Source organism: Acipenser ruthenus, chromosome 7 (genome assembly GCF_902713425.1).
Source record: "Acipenser ruthenus chromosome 7, fAciRut3.2 maternal haplotype, whole genome shotgun sequence".
Lineage (NCBI taxonomy): Eukaryota > Metazoa > Chordata > Actinopteri > Acipenseriformes > Acipenseridae > Acipenser > Acipenser ruthenus.
The window spans coordinates 57704610-57722787 of NC_081195.1; the positions used below are offsets into that span (position 1 = coordinate 57704610).

The 18178-nt window shown below is 36.2% G+C and overlaps 1 protein-coding gene across 2 annotated transcripts; it reads left to right on the forward strand.

Annotated features, from left to right (window-relative positions):
- The first annotated feature begins 1313 nt into the window (after positions 1-1313).
- LOC117415561 (cyclin-D-binding Myb-like transcription factor 1) lies at positions 1314-18109 on the forward strand. 2 transcript variants are annotated; one of them, XM_059027369.1, is made up of 17 exons: positions 1314-1424; positions 4310-4425; positions 4622-4729; positions 5137-5231; positions 5360-5468; positions 5822-5898; positions 7356-7513; positions 7906-7938; positions 9984-10093; positions 10430-10658; positions 12170-12321; positions 12532-12729; positions 13037-13122; positions 13454-13612; positions 13925-14287; positions 16490-16634; positions 16880-18109. In XM_059027369.1, the coding sequence occupies exons 2-17, from the start codon at positions 4317-4319 to the stop codon at positions 16987-16989; spliced, it is 2241 nt and encodes a 746-aa protein (XP_058883352.1). In that variant the 5' UTR covers positions 1314-1424; positions 4310-4316; the 3' UTR covers positions 16990-18109. The 2 variants fall into 2 exon arrangements, with proteins under 2 accessions (XP_058883352.1, XP_033881963.3); XM_034026072.3 differs by having other exon boundaries at positions 4625-4729.
- The last annotated feature ends 69 nt before the right edge of the window (positions 18110-18178 follow it).

The following is an 18178-nucleotide window of genomic DNA, read 5'->3' on the forward strand; positions in this document are numbered from 1 at the left end:
GAGGATCTGTCACGAAAGTATTCACGACTCCTCGGGAGGAGGTCCCAAGCGGAACTGAAGCGCACTATGCAGGGCGCAGCTATGCAGCGGTGTCTACCCTAACCGCATGTGGCCACACACCTGGTCAGCGAGCAGTGTACACCAGGGAGACACAAGGGCCAAAGTCGCAGCGGGGGAACTAAAAAGCAAAACATAGCAAAAACACAGCAAACACAATTGGGGGAAAACACACTGTTGTTTGTTGCTTGCGGGGCGACGCAGCTGGCGAGGTCTACTCTACAGCATGGTGTATGTAAACACACGGCCCGGTGGAGGAATACACGGCTGGTTGGCTGTTGCTGTACATAACAACTGTGCTGCAGCTAATCCCACACAAGCAGGGTTGTGCAGTCTGGTATACAGACAGAAGGACGTGCAGCGACAACCAAAAACAAACAAGGCCCAGTCAGCGGCTGGTGGAATCACTCAACAGCAGGGATGTGGCAAGGCCTAGCCCCGGTGGAGGAATTGTGTTCTCCCAAGAGTGTAGGCTAGAAAAGACGTACACACGCACTCCTTTAAATCAATACTGCACAGGCAGTCGCTCACACGACAGACAGTAAGGAAAGGCAATGCAAGCGAGCAGGCTGCTGAAAGAAGGAGGAAAGAAAAAGAGGCTTCAATTTTTGAGCCACTGATTCCAGGAAAGCGGAAAGCCAGCTTTCATTACGAATGCTGGGGAACTGCACTCGACTCAGAAAAGGCCTTTTTCACAAAACGCTCAGTTCAACACAGAGGTTTTACCTTACCGTACTGAGAGACAAAAATAGAAACGGCTTCCATGGAATGACGGTTTTAACCCCTCGGTAGCAGGACCGAGGATGCCATCCAGGAAGGGACCTATCGGCAGCTCTGGTACAGACAGCTCAGTGAATGCCTAACAATAGGCAGGCATAAAAAAATATTTCTGTTAAGAAATAAATAATAATAATAATAAACCATACCTAATGTTTTGGTGGTTGTCTTCTAATTGAAAGGGAACAGTATTTAGGTCTGTAGACTTTGGTTTGCTACACAGAACATTTTCATTTAAAAGTGTGCATAGTGTGTGTGTCAAATATAACAAATAAAAAGATGCAACATAAAAAAGTTATTACTAAGAGTATTTAATAGCTTAGCGTTTTTTACCTCAGTTTTTCAGTGAAATATATTTAGCAATATCAACATGTAATGGTACTACATGCACAAAAAGAACAGAAACAGTAGTTCATTCGGGGGAAAAGAATTGTGAACAAGACAAACATTTGAATGCAAAACGGAAGTGTCCAAAGAAGGGCTTAGCCGTTCATTTCCTGTAGCTTGTGGCGATAGGTTTGTGTTCCTCCATCCTGGTATTTAGCGTCTCCATCCTGGTCTCTCCGAAGTGCCCGGACTTAAAACAGGAAGTAAGTAACAAAATCAAACCTAAAAATTCACCATCTCCGTTTGGAGACACACAGGAATAGTGAACCCGGGGAGATTCAAAACTTTACCGGATTGACATCAAATTATGAGACGAAAATACCGAGTTACAAAAACAGCAGCGCGAATATGGCGTCTAAGGGTTTTTACATTTATAGAAAGAGAAAAAATGGCGACTTTGACGAATCAGAAAATATTTCCATCTTTTTCGTGTGTGTGTGTGTGTGTGTGTGTATATATATTGTAATTCGGTAAGGATATGTACTAAATGCTTGAAAGTGACAGTTTAAAAAACCCAACAATAAAAAAAAAAAATAATAATAATAATAATAATAATAATAATAAATAAAAAGTAATCAACAAAAGTACTTTTTAAATTAATGTCTGCAGTTTCTTCCATTCGGCTTATCCATAGCGGACATTGAGCTCATGTTGTGTTGTAATTTATAAGGACATTCTGCGAATAAAAGGCAACATTTGTTGCAAAAGTCGTAAATGTGTACAGTTGGCGCAATACTATCTGTATTACGAAAAGTAAAAAGCCTCCAGCGTATAACAAACGTGGAAAGTCTAGTACACCTCTGATATGCAAATTAAAGCACTGACTGTTTTTAAACTACTATAAATCAATCGGCAATCATCTTTTAAGTTCCCCGGTATTGTTCATAATGAAACCTCAAGGGTAATAAAAAGAATGATTATTATGATATGTTAACAGCAGTTTTGTATTTAGTAGTCAAGTCGATCATAATTCCCGTGTAAACAAATCTGTTGTACAGTAAGGAAAATAGGCGTACTGTATGGGTATACACAATATATTATATACAAAGTCCAAGCAAGTCTTAACTGTGCAGTCTACTGGAAATGATCTGATTAATATAATACACTTGATTGCATTTCTAATAACCTGGTAGTACTTAACATGTATCTGGTAAAACTGCTTTTAAGACAATCTTTACATAGTAGTTGCTTGTAATAAAATGGATACCTAATACTGTGTAACTGTTTATTATTAGATATGTCTGTTGCTTGTACTTAATAGTGCTGGGACAAGCAAACATTATTAACTGATGTGAAATAAATAAATACATCCATTCCCTGCTTTGTTTTTAATATAGTTTGTGGTACAGGGTGCAATTTACTTAGTAAGATATCAGTTTAAATTCATAAATCTTAATCATATATTCTGTCAATGATAATATAAAAAGCATAATAATATTATGTTTATACATTAGCTAAAATGTGAAAAGGCTTGAAACAGCAAGATTAACCCTCCAAAAAAAATTAACTAGCAATTACCAACTCTGCCATAAAGCTGTATTGTGAACATTTACTAGACTTTTTGCCCATTATTTGGTTGACTTGTCTTCAAGTGTAGTCAAAGCCAACTTTGATAGATTAAAAAAATACCTGCCAAAAGTTCAATTTGTTATATATTTTGCATTCTCACAACCTGAGAAAATGTATTTGATTTTACCTACACACGTCCTTTTTCTCATCTATTTTACATTACGTTTCACATGTTGAGCTAAAACCAATTTGTAATGGTTGAGCATTAATCAAGCATGACAGAGACATTTGGGTATATGAACCATATACACCTTCAGATTTAAGAGGATTTAATGCCTTGAATGTTTATTCAGGAAAGACAAAAACATACATTACCCCCGCATTCAAACACTGGAGAATTTTAATATGGCCATCTGTTAAACATGAACTTATCTGGGACCACGTGTTTCATTAATACAAATTAAATCTATTTTTGGAATACTTGATTCATATTCTGATTCATATATTGCTGTGTTGGGTTCCATTTTGCCAAGACTATGCAAAACATTCAGCAAACATATAACCATGGCACCTCATAAACTGATAACGCTATTCTGAAATCCAAAATATAAGCTATTTAATCAAAATCTACATGAGTGCAATTTTTTTCAGAAAGAAAAAGTACACCCAATAATGTTGCTGAACCAGAAATAAACATCTTAGACATCTCATTTTGGGCTTGCAAGCTGTTGTACATCTTTTTCTTCTTTCTATTGAGTAAAAAGCTTTGATTATCTATTTCAAGTTTGCTCTTAGTCCTTAAAATAAGCCCTTGTGGTTATCTGTTAAATAGGCAGCAAAATTAGGATGATGCAAAAACAATCATGTTCTTGACCTTTTTGATTTGAACTGCCTGTGCCAAATTACAGAGTGTAACACCGCCCCTCCTACTGGGAAATACTGTTTTAGTTTATTCCATTAGTTCTGTTACATTATGTCTAATTGTTCGATGATCATTTTATGAACCATATAAAAACACCTAAACATCTAAACAGTTCCCATCCTTCTCTATTTGAACTATGTTGTAGCCGTCATAACTATTATACTCACATTGCTCAAGCAATCTAATTGAAAGTGTTTCAGCAGTGTTTTCCTTATTCTCGGATTTGTTTTGATTTTAAATAAAAAAAAATTCTAGACCTTTTCTATTTTGAAACCCCGGTTGACCTTTTAATTTGTGTAATTTCATTAACTTTTTGTTGTGCAAATGTTCTAGGTTTTTGTTCTCCAGGTTTTCTACTTTATGAAGTAACTGTCTCATTTCTGATGAAGGGAACATGCAATTCATGTCATTTTAACTATCTCTATTTTATTATTAATTTCTCTAATTCGTCTTGCCGATGTCAATTTAGCTTCCTGCATTACCTTAAACGAAGTCTGATTCAATATATGATTTACATTTAATCTTTCCGCTGCATTAGTCTTCATGTTTACACTTAGTTTTATCTTAAAATGGTTGTAGTATTGATTATTGTTGTATTACATTGTAATATTAATGTTTATGATTTTAAAGTAAAAAAAAAAAAATTGTATTCTTTAGATTGAGTATGAACACAATTGAGGATGAGCCTGGTACAGTGACTTTGGAAACAGTAAACTCTGTTACATTAACTCAAGACACAGACGGGAACATTATCCTTCACTGCCCTCAAAATGGTAAGAGAATATCTTTAATTACTACAATTAGAAGCATCAAAGGACTGGATAAAAATCACTGGTTACAATGTTAATAGAAAACTATCATATACAAATCTCATAGGATAATGCTGTCAAAACTCGAAAACTAATTTGCTGAGTCAATTTGTGAGATTCTTAAAACGTAAAACTAATAAAATGGTTGTTTTTCACGTAGCAGATGCTGAAGAACTGGGATCGGATGAATGTTTAGACCCGGCTCACAAGAGACTGCGATTATCGACTGAAGATGACACATCAAGGATTTCTGTTGTCACACTCCCAAGTAAGAAAACACAAAGAAAGAACATACCTGCTTTGACATAAAATGACCTTACCTGCTCATCTAAGCTATCACAACTTTATTACTGCACCTTATTTTGACAAGCTAATTCTGATGAGTTGTAAAAAAACAACATTCAAATAGCTTAATATCAACAATATCCAAATGCCCTTTAAAATATCTTTACAATAACGTTGTTTTTTTTTGTTAATTTGAGCGTCATAAAATGTTTTATAATCAGATCTAATCAACATAGTTGCAGTGAAGGATAAATGTTAGTTCTCAGTCTACTTGAGTGTACATCAGTATTTGTCTCTGTGCTTTACTTAAATGCACATTTATAATGCTAACTGGAGCTTGGGAGTAGGAGAAACAAGAGCATTGTCTTTGAAAACCTTTGTGTTCTTAAGTTTCAGAAAATGATGATAGTTTTGAGGTGACCATGACTGCCACCACAGAGATGACAGAAAATGAAATCGGTGAAGGGGCTGTTGCACAGATTCAGGTACGTTAGCATTTCATTAAATACTCATACATGGAATATATATGTATTTAAAATTCAATGTAGGTTTAAAAAGAAAAGTACCTTACATCTACAATAATTATTCCATTTCAATTCATGTTGATGTCCAGATTATCCAGAATGATGGGTCCTTATCTCCCAACACCACTGATGATGTGTCCCCAGTTAGCCAAGCTTGGTTTACAACAAAGGAAGATAAAGATTCCTTAGTCAACAAAGGTAGGAAACATCTTGTGTATAAGTATGTATATAAGTACTATTGTATTTATGTATGTCTATTTTATTATAAACTTTTGGGAATACAGTATCGTGGTTGCTAAAAAAAAAAAAAAAGTATGTACTACATTTGCTTCCAAGGATTTCTTATAGTCCACATTATTGTTGAATTACATTGTAAAACCTTTAATCTTTTGTATTCCTCATACTGAGTGAACTTGCCTTCAAAACTGCCTGTTAATTTAAATAATGGAGGAGTTGTGCACAGATCCAAAGCAGAAACACACTTTGTAGGTACATAAAAAAGTTGCATTTATATTTTCATAAAGTCAGCTGCTGTTTTTTTTATTTTAAAGGTCACAAGTGGAAGCAGGGAATGTGGTCCAAAGAAGAAATAGACATCCTTATGAGCAATATTGATTGTTACTTAAAGGTATGTACCGATATTATGATTTACAGTAATTGAGTAAATGTACAGTAGACACCCCAAGCTCCCCACCCCAACTGCATGCTATTAATCACATTTTCAATTTTATTGTTATAATTATGTATAGTATTATATTTAAGTGTGCGTGTGTAGATACAACTGCAGTTTTCTACCCGTATTGGATAACAGCAGTACTCTGACATCGGTATAACATATGAGCACATTCCTGATTTGAATAGGAGTTCGTCATGCAAGCCTAGAAATTTATCTTTTCTTCTATGCATTTGCAACGTAATGGTGTACTATGTAGTTCTGGGACACATATTTGAACAAAAACTGCTTCAGAAGTATTTGGCACCAAAAATGACCATGTTCATATTCATTCATATAGCATAATTTATAAATGACTGTATCAAAAAGATAGAATGCATAGAAAACCAATGCATGAATGAAGTCTGAAATAAGACACATTCCACTGTTGAAAAGAGTACATTTTCTGTCCTCTCTTTAATAATTTGATGGGGGTACTGGGATTATTTTACTTCTGAGCTAATCTTCTGGGATTATCATACTCTTCCAGCTAATTCAGAATGAAAGAATATTTGCATATTCATAAACATTTTGAAGAATGTTCGAACATGAAAAACCAGTGTCTGTCACAGCATTAGTTGTGGTAGTGTAAGGTTGTGGTTGAAAGAATAAAATAGAGGGCAGCAGTGTGGAGTAGTGGTTAGGGCTCTGGACTCTTGACCGGAGGGTTGTGGGTTCAATCCCCAGTGGGGGACACTGCTGCTGTACCCTTGAGCAAGGTACTTTACCTAGATTGCTCCAGTAATAACCCAACTGTATAAATGGGTAATTGTATGTAAAAATAATGTGATATCTGTAAAAAAAAAAAAAGTGAAATAATGTGTTATGTTGTAACAATTGTAAGTCGCCCTGGATAAGGGCGTCTGCTAAGAAATAAATAATAATAATAATAATAATAATAAAATAGGGAAGTCAAGAGTCCAGTTAAAATATATTTAATTATACCCCTTTTTAGTTACAGAACCATAAACAGTAGGGCTGAATTTAAATATATAATAACCAGATATTTGCCATTTTCTTTCAGCGAATCTCTAAACTAGTAAATTAGTAGGAAGGGAATACTGACAATCTGAACAAGGCAGGACTCCTCGAACTCGTGTGCGGCACCATGTGGCTCTCAAGAATCATTACAGCTGTACATAGCAAATAAATATCATGTTGTATTGTCATTTATTATAATAATAATAATTTGAAGCACCCACAGGATTTAGTACAGTGGACTGAAGAAAGGAACAATGCAGAATTTAAAAAATAAAAAAAGTTTTGTTTAAACTCTTGGGGAAAATAGATTGATATTCTCAAGACTGTTGAATTGCTGATGCAATAAATAATTTAACATAATATTTAAAAAATATATATTTGTGTTTCTATAGAATCGTGGGATCCAGGACCCGACAGAGATTATCTTTGAAATGTCTAAGGATGAGAGAAAGGATTTCTACAGGAGTATTGCATGGGGCCTCAACCGCCCCCTGTTTGCTGTTTACAGAAGGGTCCTCCGCATGTATGACAACAGGAACCATGTTGGAAAGTAAGATGAAGGCATTCCTATAACTCTCACTACACCATTAGCATGTTAAATCATTTGTGTTACTTTATCTGCACTATTTGCTTAATATTATAATGGTTGGAGATTCACTGTACATGTCTGGAGTGAGGAATCCATCTCTGATTGATAGAAGTATGGTCTCTTAATGGTTACATTAAAATAGGTGGGTGTGAGCTAATTATCCACAAATGGGATATTACGCTTGCCGAGGTGTGATTGGCTAGTTAGTCAAATAGGCAAAAAGCAAGGCAAATAGAAACAGACAATGAAAAAGGTAGAAATAGATTATATAAAATAAAGACATTTAAAATAAAAAGATGAGAGGGTGGGGGAGGACATTCAGATAACTAGATATTCTTCCCATTGTTACACAGGTACACCCCTGAAGAAATTGACAAGCTAAAAGAGTAAGTATTGTGTGTTATAATGATAAGATCTGCAGAAAATAACTGCTTACCAGCATGGAAACTGTATTTGCAGTAACCGGAGTAGTGGTTAGGGCTCTGGACTCCTGATCGGAGGGTCGTGGGTTCAGTCCCTTGTGGGGGACACTGCTGCTGTACCCTTGAGCAAGGTACAGTGCCTTGCGAAAGTATTCGGCCCCCTTGAACTTTGCGACCTTTTGCCACATTTCAGGCTTCAAACATAAAGATATGAAACTGTAATTTTTTGTGAAGAATCAACAACAAGTGGGACACAATCATGAAGTGGAACGAAATTTATTTCAAACTTTTTTAACAAATAAAAAACTGAAAAATTGGGCGTGCAAAATTATTCAGCCCCTTTACTTTCAGTGCAGCAAACTCTCTCCAGAAGTTCAGTGAGGATCTCTGAATGATCCAATGTTGACCTAAATGACTAATGATGATAAATAGAATCCACCTGTGTGTAATCAAGTCTCCGTATAAATGCACCTGCACTGTGATAGTCTCAGAGGTCCGTTTAAAGCGCAGAGAGCATCATGAAGAACAAGGAACACACCAGGCAGGTCCGAGATACTGTTGTGGAGAAGTTTAAAGCCGGATTTGGATACAAAAAGATTTCCCAAGCTTTAAACATCCCAAGGAGCACTGTGTAAGCGATAATATTGAAATGGAAGGAGTATCAGACCACTGCAAATCTACCAAGACCTGGCCGTCCCTCTAAACTTTCAGCTCATACAAGGAGAAGACTGATCAGAGATGCAGCCAAGAGGCCCATGATCACTCTGGATGAACTGCAGAGATCTACAGCTGAGGTGGGAGACTCTGTCCATAGGACAACAATCAGTCGTATACTGCACAAATCTGGCCTTTATGGAAGAGTGGCAAGAAGAAAGCCATTTCTTAAAGATATCCATAAAAAGTGTAGTTTACAGTTTGCCACAAGCCACCTGGGAGACACACCAAACATGTGGAGGAAGGTGCTCTGGTCAGATGAAACCAAAATCGAACTTTTTGGCAACAATGCAAAACATTATGTTTGGCGTAATAGCAACACAGCTCATCACCCTGAACACACCATCCCCACTGTCAAACATGGTGGTGGCAGCATCATGGTTTGGGCCTGCTTTTCTTCAGCAGGGACAGGGAAGATGGTTAAAATTGATGGGAAGATGGATGGAGCCAAATACAGGACCATTCTGGAAGAAAACCTGATGGAGTCTGCAAAAGACCTGAGACTGGGACGGAGATTTGTCTTCCAACAAGACAATGATCCAAAACATAAAGCAAAATCTACAATGGAATGGTTCACAAATAAACATATCCAGGTGTTAGAATGGCCAAGTCAAAGTCCAGACCTGAATCCAATCGAGAATCTGTGGAAAGAACTGAAAACTGCTGTTCACAAATGCTCTCCATCCAACCTCACTGAGCTCGAGCTGTTTTGCAAGGAGGAATGGGCAAAAATTTCAGTCTCTCGATGTGCAAAACTGATAGAGACATACCCCAAGCGACTTACAGCTGTAATCGCAGCAAAAGGTGGCGCTACAAAGTATTAACTTAAGGGGGCTGAATAATTTTGCACGCCCAATTTTTCAGTTTTTTATTTGTTAAAAAAGTTTGAAATATCCAATAAATTTCATTCCACTTCATGATTGTGTCCCACTTGTTGTTGATTCTTCACAAAAAATTACAGTTTCATATCTTTATGTTTGAAGCCTGAAATGTGGCAAAAGGTCGCAAAGTTCAAGGGGGCCGAATACTTTCGCAAGGCACTGTACTTTACCTAGATTGCTCCAGTAAAAACCCAACTGTATAAATGGGTAATTGTATGTAAAAATAATGTGATATCTTGTAACAATTGTAAGTCGCCCTGGATAAGGGCGTCTGCTAAGAAATAAATAATAATAATAATAATAATAATAATAATAATAATAATAATAATAATAATAATAATAATAACCTTATAATGTCTGATGTTGAAATACAGAATTGAAAGGAACCAGTTAAAGACAGCTTTTTCTTTCCAGACTTAGAGAGAAGCATGGCAACGATTGGGCTACCATTGGCGCAGCACTGGGAAGAAGTGCATCCTCTGTGAAGGACAGGTGTAGGCTAATGAAAGATACCTGCAATACAGGTAAAACAAAACAAATGCACACATTTATTCATATCAAAAGATACATCCCTTATTAAGTTGTGTTGAAAATGCCCCTTCATTACAGATACACATCCCAGTAAAAAAGGGACGTGCAATAAGAAAATAAATGTTATGTAAGAAGAAAATACAAAATATGTGTAATTACAGAATGTGTGATAACAGCATATATTTTTTTTACCTTGCTAAATAAATCAGATAAAAAAGACCAATATATATATATATATATATATATATATATATATATATTACGTATATTCTGTTACGTGTTATGTTACATATATTCTGTTGAGGACCTTACTACTGCTCTGGTGCTAGGGAAATGGACAGAAGAAGAGGAGCGGAGGCTAGCTGAGGTGGTGCATGAACTCACGGGTACAGAGCCTGGTCACACAGTCACCCAGGGGGTATCCTGGGCCTCTGTTGCTGAGCTGGTGGGCACCCGCTCCGAGAAGCAGTGCCGGTCCAAGTGGCTCAACTACCTCAACTGGAAACAGAGTGGTGGCACAGAGTGGACAAAGGAAGACGACAATAATCTGATCAAACGGTACAGCACTGTTTTAATTAAAGTTATAATGCCTTTTATGAGATACTGTAGTACAGGACAGCTGATTCCAGGCTATTAGTTATGATATGTATCTAATAAGTGCAAATACCAGCGAAGATGGAACAGATTTGATAAATATGGTACCTAATAGCCAGGAATTAGCTTTCCTGGTATAGTATTTGAAATATGTAAATTAATTTAGTTGATTAACGGTAACTTAGCAACTGCCAAGGGTTCTGTGACAGGATGGCTAGGTGGGTAACATCACCAGACCAGAAAATACACAGACTCTAACAAGGACTGCGGGGTGAGTCGCCAATGCACTCTTCTTTATTTAAACAAACAAATAAAATATTTAAACGCAATCTAAACACTACACAAAACAAAACGGCACGATGGCCAAAATAAACAAACACAATATTATAATTTTTTTTATTTTTTGTTTATTTAGCAGACGCCTTTAGCCAAGGCGACCTTCAGAGACTAGGGTGTGTGAACTATGCATCAGCTGCAGACTCACTTACAACAATATCTCACCCAAAAGACGGAGCACAAGGGGGTGACTTGCTCAGGGTCACACAGTGAGTGCTTACCCTGTCACAGGTTCTCACTGGTGGGCTGGAAGTTTAGAGAAAGAAAGTTTCATGGAAAGAGCCTCAAAAGAAGAAGGAACATGTGCTAAACCATACCAGTCATTCAAATCATCCAGTAAAAGTGTTGTTTTTAGTGTAAATGGAAAACAAATAAAGTTAAAAGAATATATATATATTTTTTCTATAACAAGTATAATTATGGACAAGAAAGTATGTTTAAACCTAAATTAAACAACTGAATTTGGATAATTATTTTCCTTAGATGAAGCTGAGATGAAGCTCTGCATGTGCTTAGCAATTGAAACAGTGCGATTCGCCAAGTCACTCTGTCATTAGATTTAAATGACATCTGGTAAAAAAATAAATAAATAAATAAATAAATCAGGACTACCAAATATGAAAACATGTATTCGATGCTGGATATCTCAACTTTTGTTGTATACAGGAATATAGACTGATTCCAGACTATTATGTGCAATATTTATCTACTAAATGATGTCGGGTATGTTGGACAAGTTAGATATCCTGCATAATAGCAATTCTATCCTATTTAAAGTAGAAACACTGGATGAATTGCAACATAATCTAAACCAGGAAACTGCTGGGGATTGTTTTTAAGGCTCAAACGCGTACACAGTTTATAATTCAGTGTAACCTAGCAACTGCTAAGTGTTCTAAGAAAAATCCATTGATATATTTTTTAATTTAGATCATTCTGATAGTGAGTGAGAGCAGTGTTTTTAAAGGAGCATTTGTGGTATAGAATTATTGAGGAAGCCAGGGTGTAATGTAGGTTTTAGTACCACTTACTCTATTTTTTTATTGCCTCAAATGTATTGTAATTATAACAGAATTGTTCCATTCCAGAAAAAAAGTTGCCTATTTTTTGCCTGTTACTGTACTTTGTGTTTTATTCAGAATTGCAGAACTGGAGGTGGATGATGAGAATGATATCAACTGGGACATCATGGCTGGGGGCTGGAGCAGCGTCCGCTCTCCACAGTGGTTAAGAAGTAAATGGTGGACCATCAAAAGACAAGTGACCAACCACAAAGATCTTGCCTTCTCCTGTAAGAAGCTCTCACGTAATGCACAATGACCATCTTCACCAGCTAACGACTTTCCTAGCCACAGCACTGATTTAGTTTTTTTGTTTTTCCACAACAGGCATAACCCTTCGACAAGCAGTGCCACCTACACTAAAGAAATGTCAACCATTACACTGATATTTCACACTGATGCCATGTTTTTTTTTTTGTGACATCCATTATATTTCCCAGTGCTCCTGAAAGGTCTCCAGGATCTGATTGAAAACCAGTTGCCAGATAATAAGTTTGGTGTGGGGCCCAGGACTGGCTGCAGCTCCCCCTCTACGGTTCAACAAGTTCAGATAAGAGTTGCTCGACTGGAAGAGACCAGCATTGCCTCTCAAAACCCAATGACAGCTCTGCAGATACCTGTGCAGATCACGCATGTCTGTGAGTTCCTTACCTTAGTTTTGAAGGATAATAATGCAAAAAGATTACTATATATTTAGAATGTTTGTTGTAGTTTTAAATCAGAAAATGTTATATTTCTTCACAACTTAGGCAGTTAAAGCACATTTTTTGTTGTGGGATGAAACTTGAGACTTTTCAAACTATGCATACAGTATAGATCAAATTTTAAGTTTCCTTATTCAAAAGTTTTGTTTTTTTGCTTTGATAAGCATTTTTATTGAAAGAGGCATCTTAAATTTAGGAGAATGAATTACACCTAATGCTTCCTTTGTCGCTTTATGTGCAGCCTCTAATGATTCATCTACTGCTGCCACTGACACAGATACAATGACTCTAAATTCTGGGACACTACAGACATTTGAAATCCTACCTGTAAGTATTGCTGTTAACTAACCTAATCGTAAAGTGGTTAAATAGAGTTGAGCTAACCTGTGTGGTTGCGATTGGCAATTACAATATATTAGGCCTTACTTCATTTAAATAAGATTGTGGTTATGGGTATAGAATATTATATAGATGTGGTTGTTGTTGTTTTATTATTATTATTTAAGAATAGTATTTCTTAAATATTGTTTATGTTATTTGAATAATTTGTAAATGAAAATCTTGACATGTATTTAAATAGATACAGATATGGAGGAGCATCACTAAAGGCAGATGGTGTGTGTGTATATATATATGTATAATTTTTTTTTTCCTTTAGTCATTCCACCTGCAGCCTACGGGAACCCCAGGCACTTATTTCATCCAAACGGGGTCAAACCAAGGTCTTCCTTTAACACTGTCGACTAGTCCAACAGTTACACTGACAACAGCAGCATCACCATCGTCTCCAGATCAGATCATTGTACATGCACTGTCTGTAAGTTACGCTTATATTATTTTATTTATTTTGCTTCTACGACAAAGATCAATAAGTAGATATAAACAATACACTATCAGTGTTTCAGAACTGTTACTAATACGACTTGAAACCTACCATATGGTGCTGTTGTACAAAAGATATCAGTATAAAACAGTACAGTATCAACAAAAACAATCCAGAGCCTATTGCTTAACTTTTTTTTAGTTCTAGATTTGTTAAGCATCTATGAATCATGAGACCTGATGATCAGCCCCCCTAATAAAATTCAAAATTGTTTGGTAACACACTTTTTTCTTTTTCTTACATTAGCCAGATAATTTGCTTAACTCAAGCGACAATGTTACTGTCCAGATGTCCCACCCCAGTGTCATTATCCGTGCTGTAGCTTCAGACGATATTGGTTCTCCTGGAACCCAGACAGATTTGACTGTGGACCACCCTGACTTGACTGACCCCCAACAAACACTAGAAGTGGATTCCTTCAGCAGTGACATCCACCAGGACAAGTTAGATGAAGATCAAGACAGCCCCCCTACAGACCTTGGAAATGGGTCAGAGCTCAGATGTGCCAATCAAAGAAAATTTCTGTATAGCACTACAGCGGAACCAGAGACTGGTCTCGAACAGGAAGAGGAAGTGCAAACAGAGCTGACTGGGACGTACACAGATGAGGTATTGGGGAGCTATGATCACACGTTTATAAAACATAGGGAAGGAAATTACACAGATTCCAGCTGAAGAAGGGCTTGTAACGTCCTGATATAATTATTTGTTTTTATCAATTATTCACATTTTTATGTACCTACATTATTTTTCTTTTGGATTTTGCTCCTTTAGGTACACAGCAGTTTTCCATTTTCAAATGTATATATATGTGTGTGTATATATATATATATATATATATATATATATATATATATATATATATATATATATATATATATATACACATATACATATACATATATACAGTGCCTTGCATAAGTATTCACCCCCCTTGGACTTTTCCACATTTTGTAGTGTTACAACCTGGAATTAACAAGGATTTAATTGGGATTTTTGCCATTTGATTTACACAACATACTTAACACTTTGAAGGTGCAAAATATTTTTTATTGTGACACAAAAGTTAATTAAACAAAAAAAAAAGACATTTGTTGGTTGCATAAGTATTCACCCCCCTGAGTCAATACTTGGTAGAAGCACCTTTGGCAGCAATTACAGCTGTGAGTCTTTTTGGGTAAGTCTCTACCAGCTTTGCACATCTGGATCCTGCAATTTTTGCCCATTCTTCTTGGCAAAATTGCTCAAGCTCTGTCAAGTTGGATGGGGACCTTTGGTGAACAGCAATTTTCAAGTCTTGCCACAGATTCTCAATCGGATTGAGGTCTGGGCTTTGACTGGGCCATTCCAAGACATTCAGGTTCTTGTTTTTAAAGCACTCCAGTGTAGCTTTGGCTGTGTGTTTAGGGTCATTGTGGTGCTGGAAGGTGAACCTCCGTCCCAGTCCCAGGTCTCTTGCAGACTGAAACAGGTTTTCCTCTGGAATTTCCCTGTATTTGGCTTCATCCATCTTGCCCTCAATCCTGACCAGTTTCCCAGTCCCTGCCGATGAAAAGCATCCCCATAACATGATGCTGCCACCACCATGCTTCACTGTGGGGATGGTGTTCTCAGGGTGATGAGCAGTGTTGGCTTTGCGCCACACATAGCGTTTTGCGCTAAGGCCAAAAAGTTCAATTTTGGTCTCATCAGACCAGAGAACCTTTTTCCACATGTTTGCTGTGTCTCCCACATGCCTTTTGGCAAAATCTAAACAGGATTTGATATTGGTTTTTTTCAGCAATGGCTTTCTTCTCGTCACTCTTCCATAAAGCCCAGCTTTGTGGAGCGTCCGGGTTATAGTTGTCCCATGGACGGTTTCTCCCATCTCAGCTGTGGATCTCTCCAGCTCCTTCAGAGTTACCATTGGCCTCTTGGTTGCTTCTCTGACTAATTCCCTCCTTACCTGGTCACTGAGTTTTGGTGGACGGCCTTCCCTAGGCAGAGTCGCGGTTGTGCCATATTCTTTCCATTTTTTAATAATGGATTTAACGGTGCTCCGGGGGATGTTCAAAGTTTGGGATATTCTTTTATAACCCAACCCTGATTGGTGCTTCTCCAGAACTTTATCCCGGACTTGTTTTGATAGCTCCTTGGTCTTCATGATGCTGTTTGTTTAGATATGCTCTCTAACAAACTCTGGGGCCTTCCAGAAACAGGTGTATTTAATCTGAGATCATGTGACACTTTAATTGCACACAGGTGGACTCTATTCAACTAATTATGTGACTTCTGAAGGCAATTGGTTGCACCAGAGCTTATTTAGGGGTATCACAGCAAAGGGGGTGAATACTTATGCAATCAAGACTTTTCAGTTTTTTATTTGTAAATAATTTTGAAAAATATGTAGATTTTTTTCCCCACTTCGACATTATGGACTATTTTGTGTAGATCAGTGACAAAAAATCCTAATTAAATCTATTTTAATTCCAGGTTGTAACACTACAAAATGTGGAAAAGTCCAGGGGGGGTGAATACTTATGCAAGGCACTGTATATAAAACTGCAGTGTACAAAATTGAAGGCATATGAAAGAATTTTTTTTTTTTTTTTAAATGTACACAAAAAATGTTAAAGATTAAAAAATCTTTATTTTCAGTATATGTATGTGTGTAAATTTATAATAGACAACAGCAAAAGAAACTACATTTTACTAAAAGGTGCAGTATATTTGAGGTAGGAAGGTGGTTAAATGTTCAGCCGAGATGTATTTGGAGGATTACATATCGTAGGGATTGTAGATAAAATATAAAAAGAAAAAATATTTTCTTAGGCTCTTGGATCTCCAACTATGGAAGAGCAAGTTGGTGAATCAACAATAGCAGAAGGAACTGTTCTTATTGTTCCATCCACTGATGGATTTATGCAGACAACTGATCTCGACAATGACTCTGTCTTACCCTTGACAACACTAACAGGTAATTTGTTACAGATTTTTAAATTTATTCATATGCAGAAACAAAAAGGCTGCTTTGTTTTTTTCTGGCATACTTTTTATCTGTAATGAGAGTTAAAGAAATCAAGCAGGCTGGTACTAAATGGTGTATTAATTGATTAATACAAAACTATCCTTTATTTCTTTGAATTTAATATTTTAATGACCACTTGTAAATGCAAATAAGGATTGGGTGGCTTGTTTAAAATGTATTTTATTTAATTTCAGATCCTATACTAGAACATCAGGGAGAAGTCTTAGACATTAATTCATCACTCGACAGTCCTGATCCAGAGGACTCGAAGGATTTGTTGACTGTCGCTAAGTTAAATCACTAGTGTAGCTTAAGATCTGTACTTCCTTACATTAGGTGGTTTCAGTAGTTCTTGACCAGCCTAGTAATTTAGTGTTAAAAGCTTAGCTTAGCTTTGTTTTTTGTTACACTGAGGGGTTTAGAAGGGTGGAGGGAGAATAAAAAAATACTTTCCAGTGTAAAACTTAAAGTAACAGTTATCTAAGGATGAAAGACTTATATCTTGTTTCCTCAAAGACTATTTCTACAGTGTCTTATGAAACATAAGTAATGCAATGTCATTTGTACAGCCATTCTTTTTGCTCTGTGCTCTTCACCAGAAGATTTTGGGTCATGTCGCATCTAAAAGCTATTCAGGTTTGAATCCTGATTGAGTAACATGATGTTGTTATTATTGACAAGAGCTGCTATGTTTATTTATTGCTTTATCTGTCCAGTTTTCATGGAGTAAAAATACCTCAGTGTGCACTTTTTTTTTTAACCAGGTGTACTCCTATGTACATCTAACTTTTTATTCATACAGGTTCGCTTTTTAAGTCACATTACTTGTCCTTTTGTAATATTAAAAATAGAAGATGATATTCCACGTAGCAAACATGCTGATTATTTCAGTTAACATTTGATTTTTAAACATATATACTAAGCTTCTTAGAAATTTTAAAGTCACAACAGAACAGGGAAATAATACAGGCTACTAGTATGTATTTCTTTTTTGCATCATGTCAAATTGATTTTCTGTTTCGTGTAGAAACAGTAAATTGATAGCAGGAGCACATGAATCAATATTTATTATTATTTGTATATTACATTTTTTAAACAGGATTCTGATCCAAGTGTAGTTGGAAATACTAGATTAAGTTAATTGTATATAATTGTTTTTTTTCATTACTCAATGTGTTTGAATGGGTTACAAATTATATATATATAGTAAATAGCATAGTCCAAAAGTACTGTGCCCCTGTTTAATATGTTTTATCAGGGATCCAAATCTTGCACCAATCCTGTGACTTAGTTACAGGATTTTACTGCCAGTCAGCTACATCCAAATGCCCAATTTGAGTCGAGTAGCTCTTTATTTACAAGCAAAATGTCTCATTTTTATGTATTTAGTGTTTATTTATTAAACAAGACTTTGCAAAACTGAACTGTCTACTTTTTTTTTATCAACTTTATCTACTTTTTTATTTATGATGTTATTAAAGATGTAATGCTTC

Coding starts and splice junctions, on each gene's coding strand:
- LOC117415561 (XM_059027369.1), top strand. CDS start 4,317: ATGAACACAATTGAGGATGAGCCTGGTACAGTGACTTTGGAAACAGTA. Junction 4,730..5,136: donor TTCTGTTGTCACACTCCCAA/GTAAGAAAACAC, acceptor TGTGTTCTTAAG/TTTCAGAAAATGATGATAGT. Junction 5,899..7,355: donor ATATTGATTGTTACTTAAAG/GTATGTACCGAT, acceptor GTGTTTCTATAG/AATCGTGGGATCCAGGACCC.